Genomic DNA, 16,265 nt, shown 5'->3' on the forward strand with positions numbered 1-16,265 from the left:
GAGATGGTGGGAAGAAAGAGAAGTCCCAAGTCCCAAAAAGGTGTGTTTCTTAGATAGGAATTACAGGTCGAGTCTCTCTTATCCAGACTTCTGAAATCCGAAATATTCCCAAATTTAAAAGTGTCCACATGGGTGGTTAAGATAGAGACATCTTTGCTTTTTGACGTTTCAACGTACACATACTTTATTAGAACCATTATCTATAAATCACCTCCAAGCGATGTGTATAAGGTATGTGCAAAACATAAACAAGTTTCATATTTAGACTTGGATCCCTCACGATTGTAAGCCGCCTCGATCCAGATGGAGAGGCGGGATGTAAATAAAATGTTATTATTATAATTATTATATTATTATGGTGTATATGCAAATAGTCCAAAGTCCCCAAACCTCCAAAATCCCAAACGTCTCTCTTCCCAAGTGTTTCCGATAAGGGAGACTCAACCTGTAGGTGTTACGAAGGATGTAGGGCTATTCCCGAAAACAGTGAGTTGGATTCATACTTAGCCATATTTAGATGAGACCCATTTGTGCAAGCTCCAACTCTGTAGGTCCTACCTTCTTGTTTTCCCTATATCTCCCACCATGTCAAGACAAGCAAAATGGAGGGTCTTGGGTCATTGTATCGCATGGACTTTTCTGCCAGTGAAATGAAGCTGAGGCAGAGAGACACACAATGATATGAAATATCATGTCCTCACCTACCGCTCGACACTAGGAGAGAGGAGATACAATAGGTTTAATGCTTTCCCCGGCAGATGCACAACCTAAGCTCTGCACCATTTAGTTCTCGTCTTAGAAGCAGCTACAGAGAGGCCTTGACCAATAATGATTTTCTCCTACCCCATTACCCAAGATTACCACAGATTTCCCCTAAAATAGTGATTTACAAGAAAAAAGAATGCACTGACTTAATCCAAGTGTAACTAAGGCTGGACGCACAACAACATTCGCCACAAGGACCCAGCATTATTATTTCTGTGTCTAAGGACTCGGTCTGAATAATGTTTGAAAACATTGGCGTTGGGGTCGGGGTGGTGACTCAGAACCAAAAATATGAACCTAAATTAAAGTAGGAACTAGTAACCCAACCCAACTGAACCCAACCCAACTGACCCCAACCCAACTGAACTCAACCCAACTGAACTCAACCCAACTGAACCCAACTCAACTGAATCCAACCCAACCCAACTGAACCCAACCCAACTGAACTCAACCCAACTCAACCCAACCCAACTCAACCCTCAACCACTTCTTGATATTATTTGCATAAATATGTCCTTGCTTGTCAATCAGAATCTAAATGTTGCAATATAGAAAAGAGCACACCTTGGTTTCTAAAAAGTGGGCTGGAGTAATAAGGTTGAGGGTCTGACGGGATCAATGTTGATCACTCCCTTTTATTGTGTGTGGAACGTGAGCTCCTCAGACACTGGGCTTGTGGTTTAACATTGCTGGTGTTAGGCCAGTGGCTTAATGCCCAGTGGGTTTCGGCTGAAAATGCCTTTCTATAAGAGGGGCCAACAGTCCATTGGTGAAAGCGAACCGTGGAGCATTTTCCTTAGCAAGCATTTGTGGTGGACACTCTTACTTTAGGTTTAGATCTTCCAGTGGTAAGCCAGTCTTCAGTGAGTAGACCCAATTCGCAGATACCTGCTAACACTAACATTCAAGGCAGATGGGAAGACTCTTTCTCAGGCAAAGCATCTGAGCAAAGTAATAGGATTTTGTTTTTAAATAAGACTTGTAATGTTTCTTGGGTTGCGGAGATAAGTAAGGCTCCGTACATCCGTAATTGGTGGCCATTCACTGGAAGAGATGAATTTCCTTCTCTCTCTTTCCCTCTTTGTCTTTTCCCATGGAAACGTTTCTGCTTTGAGCTATATGGCAACCATTACGGACCACTGCTATGCCCTATGGACAACCATTATCCTATCCACGCAGGACAGAGGAAATACCATGTATTCTGTTCATCTTAAAAATATATATATATGTCATTTTTTCATCATAAAGACAATGGACGGATGGGATAACGGACCACAAAAGAAGTTGTCTACCAAGATGGAGGTGGACCTCTCAGCTTAAGAGTATGCTGTTGCTCTCACTAAGAGAAGTGACAACAGACATTCAAAGGCTGATGGCCTTGGGTTTATAGGGTTACACATATAGGATTTTTTAAAGAAAGAAATAAATTTGAATTTGAACTATCAGGATTTTGCCCCGATACATTTAGAGATTGTTGCTCACAGCAAAGCCTCTTTTGGAAGGGTTCACACTATAAATGTACACGGACCTCAGGGCACAGAATTTGACACTTGTTTTAAAAGGAGAGGGGAAACAAAGCAGTAGAAAGTCAACAGTGTTCTAATCTCAGTGGAACTCCAGTGACTTCATTACAATAAGACCTGGCCTAGAAAGTCTTCTCCTTTAGCAGAACTTGATATGAGGATCCAAAGGACTTCAAGATTAGTTAAGTTTTACAAGTCGGTTCTTGCTGGCTCAGCAACGTGGTCCGTGATGCGAGAGGGGACAGTATTTCCATTTGCGGACGACAAATGCACCTGATATTTTCCCCTGCAGGGAGCAAATTTCACTCCTGGTTATGTGCCATGCATCGGAGACGGCAGGGTCTGGAGGCTGCTGGGTGGCGTGGTGTGTCCGACGTTTGACAAAATGGGAAATGAATCATCGGCGAAGGGTTTCTCCTCCCGGTTGGCAAGCCCCCAAGGGCTTTTCCATCAGTCTTCCGCTTGCCAGGATTTCTGAGAGCCCCCGGATGGCACCTCGGCCTCTTTGCTGGGATGATTCTGGCCAGGTGCCTCCTCGGACCTCTCAGAGATGACCGATGGAGTTGAAGCCTCCAGGCTCAGAAGCCGCTCCTGCCATGTTCAACCAAGCATCCAGAGAGTTCTGGGAGGAAGGATGGAGCGGAGTGTTCTCAGAGAGGGACAACATCATTGCATAAGCCTATGACGAAAGAAAACACAGCAAGAAAAAGAAAGCATCAATACAGGCCAGTCTGATCCTTAACGGCTGCGAGAATCCCAAGATGGAATGCCTCCCCCTTCACTTCAAGTGAGGATTGCGAAGGAATACATCTTGCGAGGCACTCTCCATTTAACATATAGGGGCGAGGAGATACCATCAGTTTACCCCATGTTAGGTGTTAAGATGCTTCACTTCACATGTATTTACCGAACCATTATGCCTCAGGCTCAAGCACTCTTTCTCCTCGACATCTATGATTGGTTTGCACATGCGCAAATGGTGGCTTGTGCATGCCAGCATGCCTCCAAACTAGACTTATAAACCACCATTGGAAGTGGGCCTCAAGGCTAACTCCTGGAATCAGAGGAAAAGGAGGAATGGATAAACTTGGGTACATAGTGGGTGCGCACGATGCCCATAGATAGCAGTAAGTCATGGTTAGGGATTACATCTGAATTGGTTCAGCCTTCTCACACTCCAGGGCGAATGTGCTGAGCATAGGGCGGACAATATGGGGATTATTTCATCCAGAGATAGCAATTTCTCCCTACATCTGTAGGCTCCCTTCAGCATAACAAAGGCCAAGATGGACCAACAAGAAATGTAGATTGTACTGGTTGAGTGTCCTTTATCCGGAATCCCAATATCCAAAATATTCCAAAGTCTGTCTACATGGATGGCTTAGATAGTGATGCATGTGCTTTCTGATGGTTGGATGTAAACTCACTTTGTTTCATGCATGCCATTATTACAACTATTGTATATGAAGGTGCACTGTTCTTGTTGCGTGCTTTCAAGTTGTCTCTGACTTATGGCAGAACCTAACATGAACCTATCATGGGGTTTTCTTGGCAAGGTTTGTTCAGAGGAGGTTTGTCATGGCCTTCCGCTGAAACTGAGAACATATGACTTGTCTAAGGCCACCCAGTGGGTTTTATGGCTGAGCTAGGAATCGAACCCTGGTCTCCAGAGTCATAGCCCAAGTCTCAAACCACTACGCTAAGCTGCTATATGGAGCAAAAAATGTTTAGACTTGTGTCACATCCCCAAGATAACTTATTACGTATACAAAAATACTGCAAGATCTGAAAAACTCTGAAATCCAAAACACTCCTGTTCCCAAGCATTTCAGATAAGGGAGACTCAACCTGTAGTACACTATCAGTAGTGTACTGACAATTGGATCTGGACCCCAGCTGGAAATTCAGATTGCATTAAATAGAGCGTAGACCCTTTCCAGTACAGAAAAACTCATTTCTAGCTGGGGTTGGTCACCATGGAATATGGAGAGAGAGAATGGGAAGTTTCCTCAATTGAGAAGAAAGCAGAATTGGCTTCAGAGTGAATAGAACAAAGTACACTGAGCTTTAGGAGTGAAATCGGAAGTATGTCTAATTGTTTATTCTGCTGGGTTATGTATTGATTATTATATTGTGCTATGTATTTTTATTTCTTTTATTGTAACCCCCTTCGATCTGTAGGGAGAGGCGGGCTAAAAATTATTATTATTATTATTATTATTATTATTAAAAAAGTACACTGACATTGCAGAAACAGCAACAGACAGCACGACATCTATAAATCATTAGTACAGTTTCAGCTTATTAGTTCGACAAAAGACAAGAGGCATGCACGGAAACAAGAAAGGACCCCTTGCTCTTGCTCTCGAGCCCCAAAGAAGGTGGAAACCAACTTCCTCCATGAAGGAAACTTACAGGGACATCTATGCTCTATGGCAGTGATGGCGATCCTTTTAGAGACCGAGTGCCCAAACAGTAACTCCAAACCCACTTATTTATTGCAAAGTGCCGTGTCCCTCTGGCTTTCTAGTAACACACTCTGTGCTGGGGTGACGGCACATGTGCCCACAGAGAGGGCTCTGAGTGCCACCTCTGGCACGTGTGCCATAGGTTCGTCATCACTGCTCTATGGGTTGCTACCACTTTCTGAAGGGTTAGATACTGACACTTTAAACAGTGGCATCTTACCAGAAAAATCTCGGTATTATTGTTACCTGGGAAAATTTCCCCTGACCTCCATCCCCCAGAATTCCTTCTCACCAGGGTCTGAGTGGAGAGCCATAGCAGATATACAAGTATAAAAGCCAATATACGCTTTAATGTGTGATGCTGACTTGCATCCGCACTGCAGGAATAATGCAGTTTGATGTCGCTTTGACTTCCATGGCTTAATGCTATGGGATTGTGGAAATAATGGCAGGGAACGGTGGTCATCAGAGTTTACGGATTAGCTTTTCTTCGTATATAAAGTCAAGAGAGGAGAAAGAGGCCTAGGCTGCAGAAATAATGCAATAGCTTTGCACGCTATTTAGCCTTCAGAGAGCTCTGGCGCCACAACAAACTATGAATCACAGGATTCCACAGCATGGAGCCGTGGCAGTTAAAGTGGCGTCAAAGTGCATTATTCCTGCTGTGCAGATGCAATCCAGCATCACACGTCTGACCTCAAGCCTATATTGGCCCTCCGCTCAGGCCCTGGCAAGAAAGAAGTCAAACTGCATTATCTCTATAGTTGTTTGTGGGTTTTTCGGGCAATGTGGTCATATTCTGGAAGAGTTTATTCCTTCCTCCAGGTCTCTGAAGACGCCAGCCACAGATGCTGGTGAAACGCCAGGCATAAACTCTTCTAGAACATGAGTGCATTGTCTGAAAAAGCCACAAAAAACGATGGATGCCAGCCATGAAAGCCTTCGACTTCACATTGCATTATTTCTGCAGCCCACATTTCCTTCTCATCTCTTGAGTTTATAGAGGAAGAGAAGCCAATCTGTAAACTTGGTGACCACCATCCCCTGCAAATATTCCAATGACCAACACCCTGCAATGAATATTTTCTAGTTGCCAGGCCATCTCTCTCCTCCTTCCTTCTTACAAACCCCAGCTCAACACAGACAGAAACCAAATGGGGCTAACCCCGCTGTAGCACTAGAGGGGAAACTAAGGAAAAGTCCCAACAGATACCTACCTGATTTTTAGCCTGCCTGTATAGAGTTTGTTTTATTGCCTCAGAGTCTAAGGTGGAATTATACACATCTTTAACTTCCAAAGCTTCCTCGGAGGCCTTGCGGAGATCCAGCCCCTTCCCAAAATGCGGCATCTGCTCCAAATCTAACAAGCCGGCTTCGTCCTCCTCAATACACCTGTACCAATGACCAGGAGGGGAGGGGAAGGGTTGACCTGTTAGAGCATCTGACCGTTCACCGTTGGCGAAAGGCGAGGGCGACCCAAGGCAAGGGGTGGACATGCACACACCGACCACAGAGCTGCCCAAAGCGAGACATGCAGGACATTGGAAAAGGAAGAGCCACACTGACAGACAGGAGGACAGATAGAGAAGGGTGCATAAGACACAAGGAACAAAAAACAGCACAAGGAGGGCTTGGTTGCATGAGTCTGGATCCCTGGTGCATTTGCTGAAGCTCGCTGCTGCTGGCATTTGTATGTTGCGCTTCTTGGCTCAGGGACCATCAACAGGAGACTTGGGGCTGAATCCTATCTTAGGTCCAGTTGGGTGCCTTCAAGTAATCTCCAACTTACGGTGACCCTAAAACAAACCTATCATGGAGTTTCTTGGCCAGATTTGTTTAGATGAGGTTTGCCATTGACTCCTTCACCCGAGGTTGAGACGGAGTGGCTTGCCCAAGGTCACCCAGTGGGTTTTATGGTCAAACTGGGAATTGAACCCTGGTCTCCAGAGCTGTAGTCCAACACTCAGACCACTACATCACACTGGCCCTTAGATAGACCCTCTGAAAACGAATGAGGTCTGGTAATCCTGAGTTACGTCAGTCCCACTGAGGTCTTCTCTAGATGGGATGGGAGATGTAATGTATACCTAGATCCAGTACAGACTGGTGCAAAGTGCCAGCCTGGGGCTGATTTTAGGGCTTCGTAGGGCTGGGTGTCCATATGTGCCCAGCCCTACTAGCGCCACCCATGCGCCATCTTACCCCATATAGGGCGTGTGACAATGACGCATGGGTGTCCTCACGCCCAAATAGTGCTCGCCAGAAGTTGTGGTGTCAGGGCGCAGAAGTGCTATTATGGCACTCCTAAAAAGAAGCCGCTCCAGGCAGCTTCTTTTTAGGGAGCGATTCAGTGCCATGCCGTGCAGTTGGCGCGGCACCAACAAGGGGTAAAGATGGGTGGCATGGAGCCACCCTTCTGTATCTCCCCTTACAAATGGTCTTGGCCTCATTGAGAAAGGGTGTGTCAAAATATCAAGACCCACCATGGAAAACAATGGAACAGACCAAAAAACTGGAAGACATGTATTCACAGTAGAACAATGAAAGGAGACAAAGTGCAATATTCTGGTCCAAAAACATTTGTTTCTTAAAAGGTCCAACTGTGAAGAGGTAAGTCCAAATTACTTACCTCCTTCTGTTTTTGCAAGTATCAAATCAAGTACTCCCTGGTTTATAAAACTGATGATATGCATACATTGTTTTACATTTCTTGTGATGTCCTGAAGAGACTAGTTTGGCTGGAGGAGCTAGGGAGCGATGGGATGCTATCATGGGAAATATCATGGCTAGCTATCGGTCGCCTGGGACAGAAACAGCCCGGATCTCAAGGGAAGTTACTTTTTCCGTGGCCAAAGGGGTTGAAATTTGATTGCCTGGATTTCACGACTCTTTGTCTCCCAAAGCTTGTATGGCCAAAGAGGAGAAATGGCGTCTGCCTACATTCCTCAAGACCATCTTAACTAAGAACGACGTAACAACATCTTGACAAAATGTAGGCCTGTGACTGTGGTTTGTGGTCATCCCCCTCCCTTCCTGATTTTTTATACCTTTGTCTGATGTAGAAGCCAGAGGAGCTTTGAAAGCTTGCATGGTGTCTGGATACTTGTGGGTTTTTCAGACTATGTGGCCATGTTCTAGAAGAGTTTACTCCTGACCTTTTGGCAGCATCTGTGGCTGACATCCTCAGAGAATGCTGGCACAGAAGACAGTTGGGTACAGTATATATATACACCCAGCTCTCTTCCATGCCAGCATTCTCTCTGGTGAAACGTCAGGAACAAACTCTCCTAGAACATGGCCACATAGCCCGAAAACCCCACAAAAACTATGGATGCCAGTCATGAAAGCCTTTGCCTTCGCATTGCATGATGTCCTTTGTGCATTTTCAGTTTGCCCAATAAAGGTATTGCTCCTTTGTTTGGAGCGTTGCATTTTGCTGCCTTGTCAACACAGCTACCCATGGGTCTGTTTTCTGGTATTAATGTTACGCTATGCCAAGTGCATGCTTCATGGTCACCCCAGGATTCATCCGCAAAGGGGTGGGAAAAGCAGGCGTCTCACTGGCAAGGACTGCCCTACTCACCGTCGGGTGCGATCAAAACTCATGGTGAGAGATGTGGCCTCCTCCTCTTCCTCATCCTCATACCCTCCTTGTGGCTCCGTTGTGGGCGACCCCGTCTCGTCCTGCGACTTCCCCGTCAGGCTCTCGTCGTCTTCCTCTTCCAGTTCTTCCTCTTCCTCATCCCCCTCTTCCACTTTGTCATTGGCCAGGCCATGGCACTGGGAGCCGCCATCAGGATTTGGGATTTCAGGCCTGCAGGGAATGATCAGAGAGGATTAGTAGATCGGATGACAAATGGAAAGCATGGTTTAATGTCCTCTTGGAGCTCACATCCATTGGCCTTGCTTCCCTTCCTTTGGGTTACCATTGTTTGTAATGACGAAAGGCTGCAGAACTGGGAAAGGAAAACAAAAAACAGCACATAAGGAGAACATGCCAGAGGTTTGTAATATTGTGGCACGGTATAGGAAAGCAAAAGGGACTAGATACCCTGTTTCCCCGAAAATAAGGCATACCCATAAAATAAGCCGTTGCAGGATTTGTAAGCATTTGCGCAATATAAGCATTTGCGCGGAAGGGAGCAAAAAGATTGGGGCCAACGGTCCTAAAGGAAATGGAGTCGCAAGAAATTCAGGATGGAATTCCGGGTTTGGAGAGTTATGAGGATGTTCCGGAAGAAGACGACTTCACGCTATTTGAATCAATGTAGATGGTTGCACCATACTTAATAAAAACAAGACATCCCCTGAAAATAAGCCATACATGAAAAATAAATATAAGACAATGTCTTATTTTCGGGAAACACGGTACTCTATAGGCACCAGATCCCATTGGATTTTCGAAACTAAGCAGGGACAGCCCTGGTTATTACTGAATACAAACCTCCTAGAACCATCAGTCCAGATTTCCATTCTGTCAGTACTGGCCTTCTTATAATTAGCCTTATAATTAGAATTAATTTTAATATATATTAATTCTTATATATAGGTAATAAAATGACGATCATGCCTCTTTTCCATTATCCCGCAGGTGCGAAACATCGCTGCCAGGGCAGTTAAGATATTGGCAGCCACATGTTGTCCTTCCCTCCTGTTTTCTTTCCCCAAAAGAGGCTATTTTCCTTTAATTTTCTCCATATTTCGTTCTTTTTAAAGCTTAAATTGCACTAGGATAACTCAGGGATTGTGTTAAAAAGTAGAAATAAGATTAAAATGAATGAATCTGGTAGGGCACAGGTATTGCAGAAGAAAATGCAATGGCAGAAACAGCCCTGGTTGCACTCTTGTGGCGAAGCTGCTCCGAAACGGTTATGTTTCAATTTTTATGAACTGATGTGATTGCAGCAAGAATGGGGTTCATGCGATAATGTCCTTAGAGGAGGACTAAAGGAAACAGCGCTCGATGAGCTGCAGAAGTCTGTCGTCGAAGCCAGGTAAATATGAACCTGAATAGCATCACTCATTTCCCAACTTTAAATGCTTGGCTGCCCATAGAGCCCAGTGCTGACAGCTTGCCATGGGTAATTCAGATGATATCTTTTGCCCCAGGCGCTCCAGAATCCAGGAACAACATCGTTCCAGACAGAAAATAAGCACTGACCCCTCCCAAGGGCCATCAGTAATGCCTTGGTTAGCGTCTGACTGGAGCACCACTTGGCGCATGGAATTCCTGGTGCAAAAGCATAAATAAAATAAGAGATGAAAATGCCCACGCGTTCACATTACGTGGCGTTTGGAAGCATCAGGACAGCCGAAACCTAATTGCAACTGGCACTGTGCACTTGGGCTCTGGGTGTGCGCAATGTTAAAAGGGGGCCCTATTTATTTCTTTCCGCAGTTCTTCGGCAGATTAAATATCCATCGCAGGCAGGGAAACGCACCCGGTTCCTGCAAACCCTGCATCTTGTCACATAGTCTAAACAAGCTATAAGAGAGTTCTCTCTCTCTCTGTGCGTTTTCAATGCTCGCAAAATGCGATTCTCCCATAGGATCAATTATGCCAGTCAGCTGAAGGATTGCCCCTTCAGTTTCTTCTACATGCGCATATGTGTATATAACAAAATTAAAATTGTTCGAATGGACAATCTGACAATGTTGACTGAAGAGAAAGCTTTGATTAATTTTAAGAACGATTGGGAATTGTTGATTACTTATTTGAAGTTAAGTTGGGGATATGAATCAACTGCAGGTTTTCTTAAACCAATGGTTCCCAACCTTCCTAATGCCACGACCCTTTAATACAGTTCCTCATGTTGTGGTGACCCAAACCCATGAAATTATTTTCGTTGCAACTTCATAACTGTAATTAAATAGGTGTTTTCCAATGGTCTTAGGTGACCCCCATGAAAGGGTCATTCGACCCCCAAAGGGGTCCCGACCCACAGGTTGGGAACCACTGTCTTAAACAGAGTTTGCACAGCCAGCCCTCTGTATCCATGGATTCTTTATCCAGGGATTCAAGCATCCATGTCTTGAAACTATTCAATATATACACATATATAAACATTCCAAAATGCAAACCTTGATTTTGCCATTTTATATAAGGGACACCATTTTACTCCAAGTGGTGTGACAATGGCACTCCATGTCTGCCAACATGGTGCATCCCTTCCAGATGTTGCACCATTCACTTTCCTCAGGTGCCACATTCTGTCCTGTAAAATTGTAGCCTAGGTAATGTACATCCATACATGCGCTGAGAAGGGGAGAGGAGCAAAATCATGCCCACTCACACCATATGACTGCCTGAGAAATGGAACTGCAGCGGATGGGACCTAGCGCACAAAGGCAGTCTTGGAAGAGCGAATGAGATGGAGAGCCTATTGATAGGTTTTGCACGTCAATGAAAAGGGACACTCTAGTAGAGGATGGAATGCAAAGCAGCAACTGGACAGACATGGCATGACCTGGTCAGGCCTTATCTAGAATACTGTGTCCAGTTCTGGGCACCACAATTCAAAAAGGATGTTGAGGAACTGGAGCGTGTCCAAAGGAGGGTGACTAAAATGGTGAAGGGCCTGGAAACTATGCCCTATGAGGAACGACCTAGGGAGCAGGGGACGTTTAGTCTGAAGAAGAGAAGGTTAAGAGGTGATATGATAGCCCTCTTTAAATATTTGAAGGGACGTCATATAGAGGATGGAGCAAGCTTGTTTTCTGCTGCTCCAGGGAACAGGACTTGGAGCAATGGATGCAAGCTCCAGGAAAAGAGATTCCAGTTCAACATTAGGAGGAACTTCCTGACAGTAAAGGCTGTTTGACAGTGGAACACACTCCTTCAATGGAGAGCGGTGGAGTCTTCTTCCTTACAGTTCTTTAAACAGAGGCTGGATGGCCATCTGTCTGGGATGCTTTGATTGAGAGTTCCTGCATGGCAGAATGGGGTTGGACTGGATGGCCCTTGCGGTCTCTTCCAACTCTAGGATTCTGTGACATTGTGTGATAAGTACTGATCAAAGACCCTTTTATCCGGTTAAAATTCTGCTTTTCTAGCCTTGTGTGATAAAGTCCACAGGAACTAAAACTGTGTATAGCTACATCCAGTGCAGTAGTAGGCATACCATCAGCCCTCTTTATCCACGTATTTTTTTATCCACGGATTCAAGCATCCATGGCTTGAACATATTCCAAAAACAAAGTATAAATTCCAAATAGTAAACCTTGATTTTCCATTTTATACGAGGGACATCTTTGTGCTCTGCCATTATATTTAATGGGACTCGAGCATCCATGGATTTTGTTATCCATGGAAGGTCCTGGAACCAAACCCCAGCGGATAACAAGGACCCACTGCATTTACTTGAATGCAAGGCCCACTGCGTTCAGTTGGACTTGCATGCACATGAGCACAGGATTAAAATGCAAAGATGTCTTTCCCCCCAGCTAAAATCCCACTTTTTTAGCTTGTGTGATAAAGTCCATTGTCCATCAGGGACATAGGGTCTTGGCCAGTTTTATTAAAGAATACCCTTAAGAATACAAAGGTGGGCAACTGCCCCATCCCCAAATAGCAAGATGTTAGGTCTTGCGCATACATGTTACTTGCAAATAATGAAGTTACGGCTCCCATTATGTTACTTAAACCATGCCGCTGCCCATATATTCTTCCTTCAGCCCCTTTGCTATACCACCCCAGTTTCCAGATCCGGTGTCCATCCCACTTGCATACCTTTTATCTGCTAAAGCCGCCGATTGGTTCATCTCGCTATTTGCAATAAAGTTTCTGATTTCCGAGAAATAGGAGTCTTCTTTCTCATCTAAAAGTGCATGGTTGTCTGGTTCGGAGATCGGCGAGGAGGCATTGTTCCCCAGGTGGTTCGTGATGACGCCAGTGTGCTGGCTCACTGGGGTAATGGGGGAAAGGAGAATAAGGGCACATTAGTGGCGTCAGCGGCGGGGAACCTTCATGCCAAGCAGAGCTACCTTGCTGTTCAAGAAAGTACAGAAAGGATTCAAACCGCTCAGAGAGATATTATCATCATTACGCCGTCTAATAGCAAATTCAGCTGGCTGAACGCTGGCAGGACTGGCGTCCAAATGGGATGTAAAAGGGATGTATTATCATGCTGGAGCCAGCATGGTATTGTGGTTTGAGTATCGGGATAAGACAATGAGAGATCAGGGTTCAAATCCCCGCCCGGCCATTGAAATTCGCTCAGTGACCTTAGGCAAAATCATATCCTCTCAGCCTCAGTGGCAGCAAGGACAAACCCCTCTGAACTTAAATTTGATGTATATTATTACTCATCCTAATATGTGATAACCCTTGTTTGAGGGATATCCCTGCTGTTTTTCATCACTGTTTTATAGTCTCAATCTTAACAAAAATACCAGGACATGTTTTATATTGACCATCAGCCAGGGATTACAGCCAAGGTGGCAAGTTTTTGCGCCGCAGCAATAGCTTGCCGAAGTATAATGGTGTTTTCATTCTCATTTTCATTTTAACAATCTTATTTACTATCTGAACAGTTTCTCATCATATAGTTTTAGAATATATTTAGGTTCTGAATCACTGAGAAAAGTGATAAAATTTGATATACAGTGGGTCCTCCCCTAATATGGATTTCGGATCCCTCCGCATAAGGGGAAACCCATGTGTGCTGGAGCCCCATTGCAAGTAATGGAGCTTGCGCCTGTGGTGCATGGTGGTGTGGCAGTGCACCTCAAGTATGCACCCCATTACTTCTTCTGGGGCGTGTGAAAAGCTTTTCAGCATGTGCTGAAAGATGCGTATGCCGCGCCCGCATAAAAATGCGGGCACACTGTACAATAGTATTTACACCAGTATCTGATGCATCCCCATGCTGTTTTTCTTTTGTATTCGCATTGCTTGCACTGTTTTTGTATTGGTCATTGTACTATATTATATTGTATTGTATTGTTTTATATTGGTCATTGACCGTAATAAATTTCATTTATTCAAACTCCCTCTGGACAAATCTTGCAGAGAAAACCCTGCAATGGGAAACATATTCAGATGTTGGCCGGGCAGCAAAAAATACAACAAAATTCAAAATCCGCAAAAGAGTGATACTTTTATAGGCCAAGCCAAATGCAGAAAATTCATCCCGCCAATTTTGGAAGCTTCCCTGGCTTCTTCCTCTGGCAAAGATGTTAAAAACTATACAGGAGTAATGTGAAGTAGAAGGTTTTCATGGCCGGCATCCATATTTTTTTGGTGGGTTTTTTGGGCCATGTGGCCATGTTCTAGAAGAGTTTATTCTTTAGGAATAACACAACTATGGCACGATACATACCTCCATTTTGTACCATGGCGGCGGGTGGCAGTAGGGTTAGGAAGCGCGCACCATACGCATGCTCCCTAACCCTAGTATGTACTAGGTTTAGCCTAGTACATACTGGGGGCTGAAAATGGTGGCACCCTGTCAAACGGGTGCCGCCATTTTGACGTGACGGATGCCTAGCGTCCACACGTTGTGTCGCGCTTGCGATGTCACAAGTTTGCCATTTGCGCACTCAGGCGTTGCAAACGTGACGCAAAAAGAACTCACTTTTTGCGGGTTCTTTTCCCGCCAGTGGAAAAGGAGGCGGCGGCAGCTCGCCCTTTTTGGGTGGTCTGTTTCACGCCTATAATAGTTATATTTAAGGGGAGGGGGATTCAAGAAAGCATATCTTCTCTAGCATTATGAAAAAGGAGCAGAAGTAAGCATTAGCATTCCGATGAAAGGGAAATTAATTGTTTAAAATTAAAAAAAGAAAACCAATATGTAATTGAGTTAAATGTTCAACATTGATATTGTGATTATTAGTAATGTATATTTATAGGGAATGTTAGAAATGTTAAAGAGAGGTTAGAACAACAAATCAGATATCACTCTCAAACTAATATGGAATCTTAGTCCTCAACCGATATCTCAACTAATATGGAAAATTAAGGGAAGTAGATATGTATAAGTAAAATATTTTGTTATGAATTACACCGAGTCCTTTGACTTTTTTCCCTTTGAATTATATAATGTGAATAAATGTAATTTAAGAATTTTTTTTGGATAACCTATATGAATTTTCGTGCAGACTTTAAAAACAAAGTGATACAGAAAAGAGTCGCAATGAACGGAAAAGCTGGATCTATGAGAAACTGACATTGACAGTATTCATGGGGTAAACTCATAAATTGTATTTCCCACATATCCTTCTGATCCGATGATTTATTCTATCATATTTAATTTACCTGGGACACTCTCATGCTCATGTTTTTTCAGATGCCGGTCAAGATTAGTCTGCTGGCCAAAACACCGGTTACACAGATGGCATTTGAATGGCTTCTCCTTGTTGTGAATGTTTCGGACGTGGCGCTGGAGATTCGATGAAATGCTGAAGGACCTGTCACAATATTTACACCTGGGAGGAAAATAAAAAGAACACTGCATGAACAAAGAGGAGTAAGCAGGGAAAATAAGATGCTGGAATAACCATAGAGACAACCAGTGGGTAAGAAAATAGATGCTCAGGGCTCCTGGTCCCTGTACCACCTTTGAGACTTAATAGAAAGAAGCTGGTAGCATTATATATAAGCACTATAGCATTGCAGCTCTAAATCTTAACCCTAGTTTTGTTGTTGTTGTTGTGTGGCTTCAAGTCGTTTCCGACTTATGGAGACCATAAGATGAACCTATCACCGAGTTTTCTAGGCAAGTTTCTTCAGATACGGCTTGCCATTGCCATTCTCTAAGGCTGAGAGAGTGTGACTTATCCAAAGACACCCAGGGATTTCATGGCTCAGAGGGGATTTGAACCCTGCTCTCCAGAGTCCTTAATCCAACACTCAAACCACTATGCCATGCTGGCTCTCTAGCATTCATTTGGGGACTAACATTTGTTATGGTTGTTGTTATGTTATGTTATGTTATGTTATGTTATGTTATGTTATGTTATAGTATAGTATAGTATAGTATAGTATAGTATAGTATAGTAATGGAGCAGAGATAGAAATGGTATCAATAGCAGTAATAATAACAATATTATTCGTGAACTGAAAAAAGGATGGGGCTGGTAGAAATGCAAGTTTCCCCTAAATTCCTGAAGAGGGCAGTATTGAGGCGCCCAAGAATGAGGATTTCACATTGTTGGAAGTTAAGCAGAGGGCACAACCAAGCTCTAGTCTGTCATATTTCTATTATAGTGCCAGTCGGTCCTCAGCAATACCCAAAGCATACCCTCTGAGCACATTTACTCAGCTTTCTCTGCACAACCTGTCAAGGCGAAAAGACCTCATTGTTGTTGTTGCTTGCCTTCAAGTCATTTCTAACTTATGGCAAGCCTAAAGCGACCCTATCATAGGGTTTTCTTGGCAAGATTTGTTCAGAGGAGGTTCGCCATTGCCTTCCCGTGACTCTTCCTGGGAACTGGGGCAGTGATGGGACAAGTGGGAGAAGAAGAAGCGGTGACTTGGGATGGGACCCACCAGAGGCCATGATCCAGCAAG

General features: G+C 44.1%; 1 protein-coding gene across 2 annotated transcripts in view; it reads right to left on the reverse strand.

Annotated features, from left to right (window-relative positions):
- Positions 1-1,288: 1,288 nt before the first annotated feature.
- The window catches only part of LOC149307749 (histone-lysine N-methyltransferase PRDM16-like), a 371,547-nt gene continuing 356,570 nt past the window's right edge, over positions 1,289-16,265 (reverse strand). Inside the window, exons 13-17 of one of the 2 annotated variants that reach the window (XM_089534389.1) lie at positions 15,012-15,181; positions 12,486-12,660; positions 8,340-8,570; positions 5,974-6,148; positions 1,289-2,967 (exon numbers count right to left, since the gene is read on the reverse strand). In XM_089534389.1, coding sequence (XP_089390515.1) covers positions 2,833-2,967; positions 5,974-6,148; positions 8,340-8,570; positions 12,486-12,660; positions 15,012-15,181 — 886 coding nt within the window. In that variant the 3' untranslated portion in view covers positions 1,289-2,832. The remainder of the gene's footprint in view (positions 2,968-5,973; positions 6,149-8,339; positions 8,571-12,485; positions 12,661-15,011; positions 15,182-16,265) is intronic. The other variant, XM_089534390.1, reaches the window with a different exon arrangement.

This window comes from Sceloporus occidentalis, unplaced genomic scaffold (assembly GCF_023333645.1).
Source record: "Sceloporus occidentalis isolate IW3139 unplaced genomic scaffold, rSceOcc1.0.p SCAF_8, whole genome shotgun sequence".
NCBI lineage: Eukaryota > Metazoa > Chordata > Lepidosauria > Squamata > Phrynosomatidae > Sceloporus > Sceloporus occidentalis.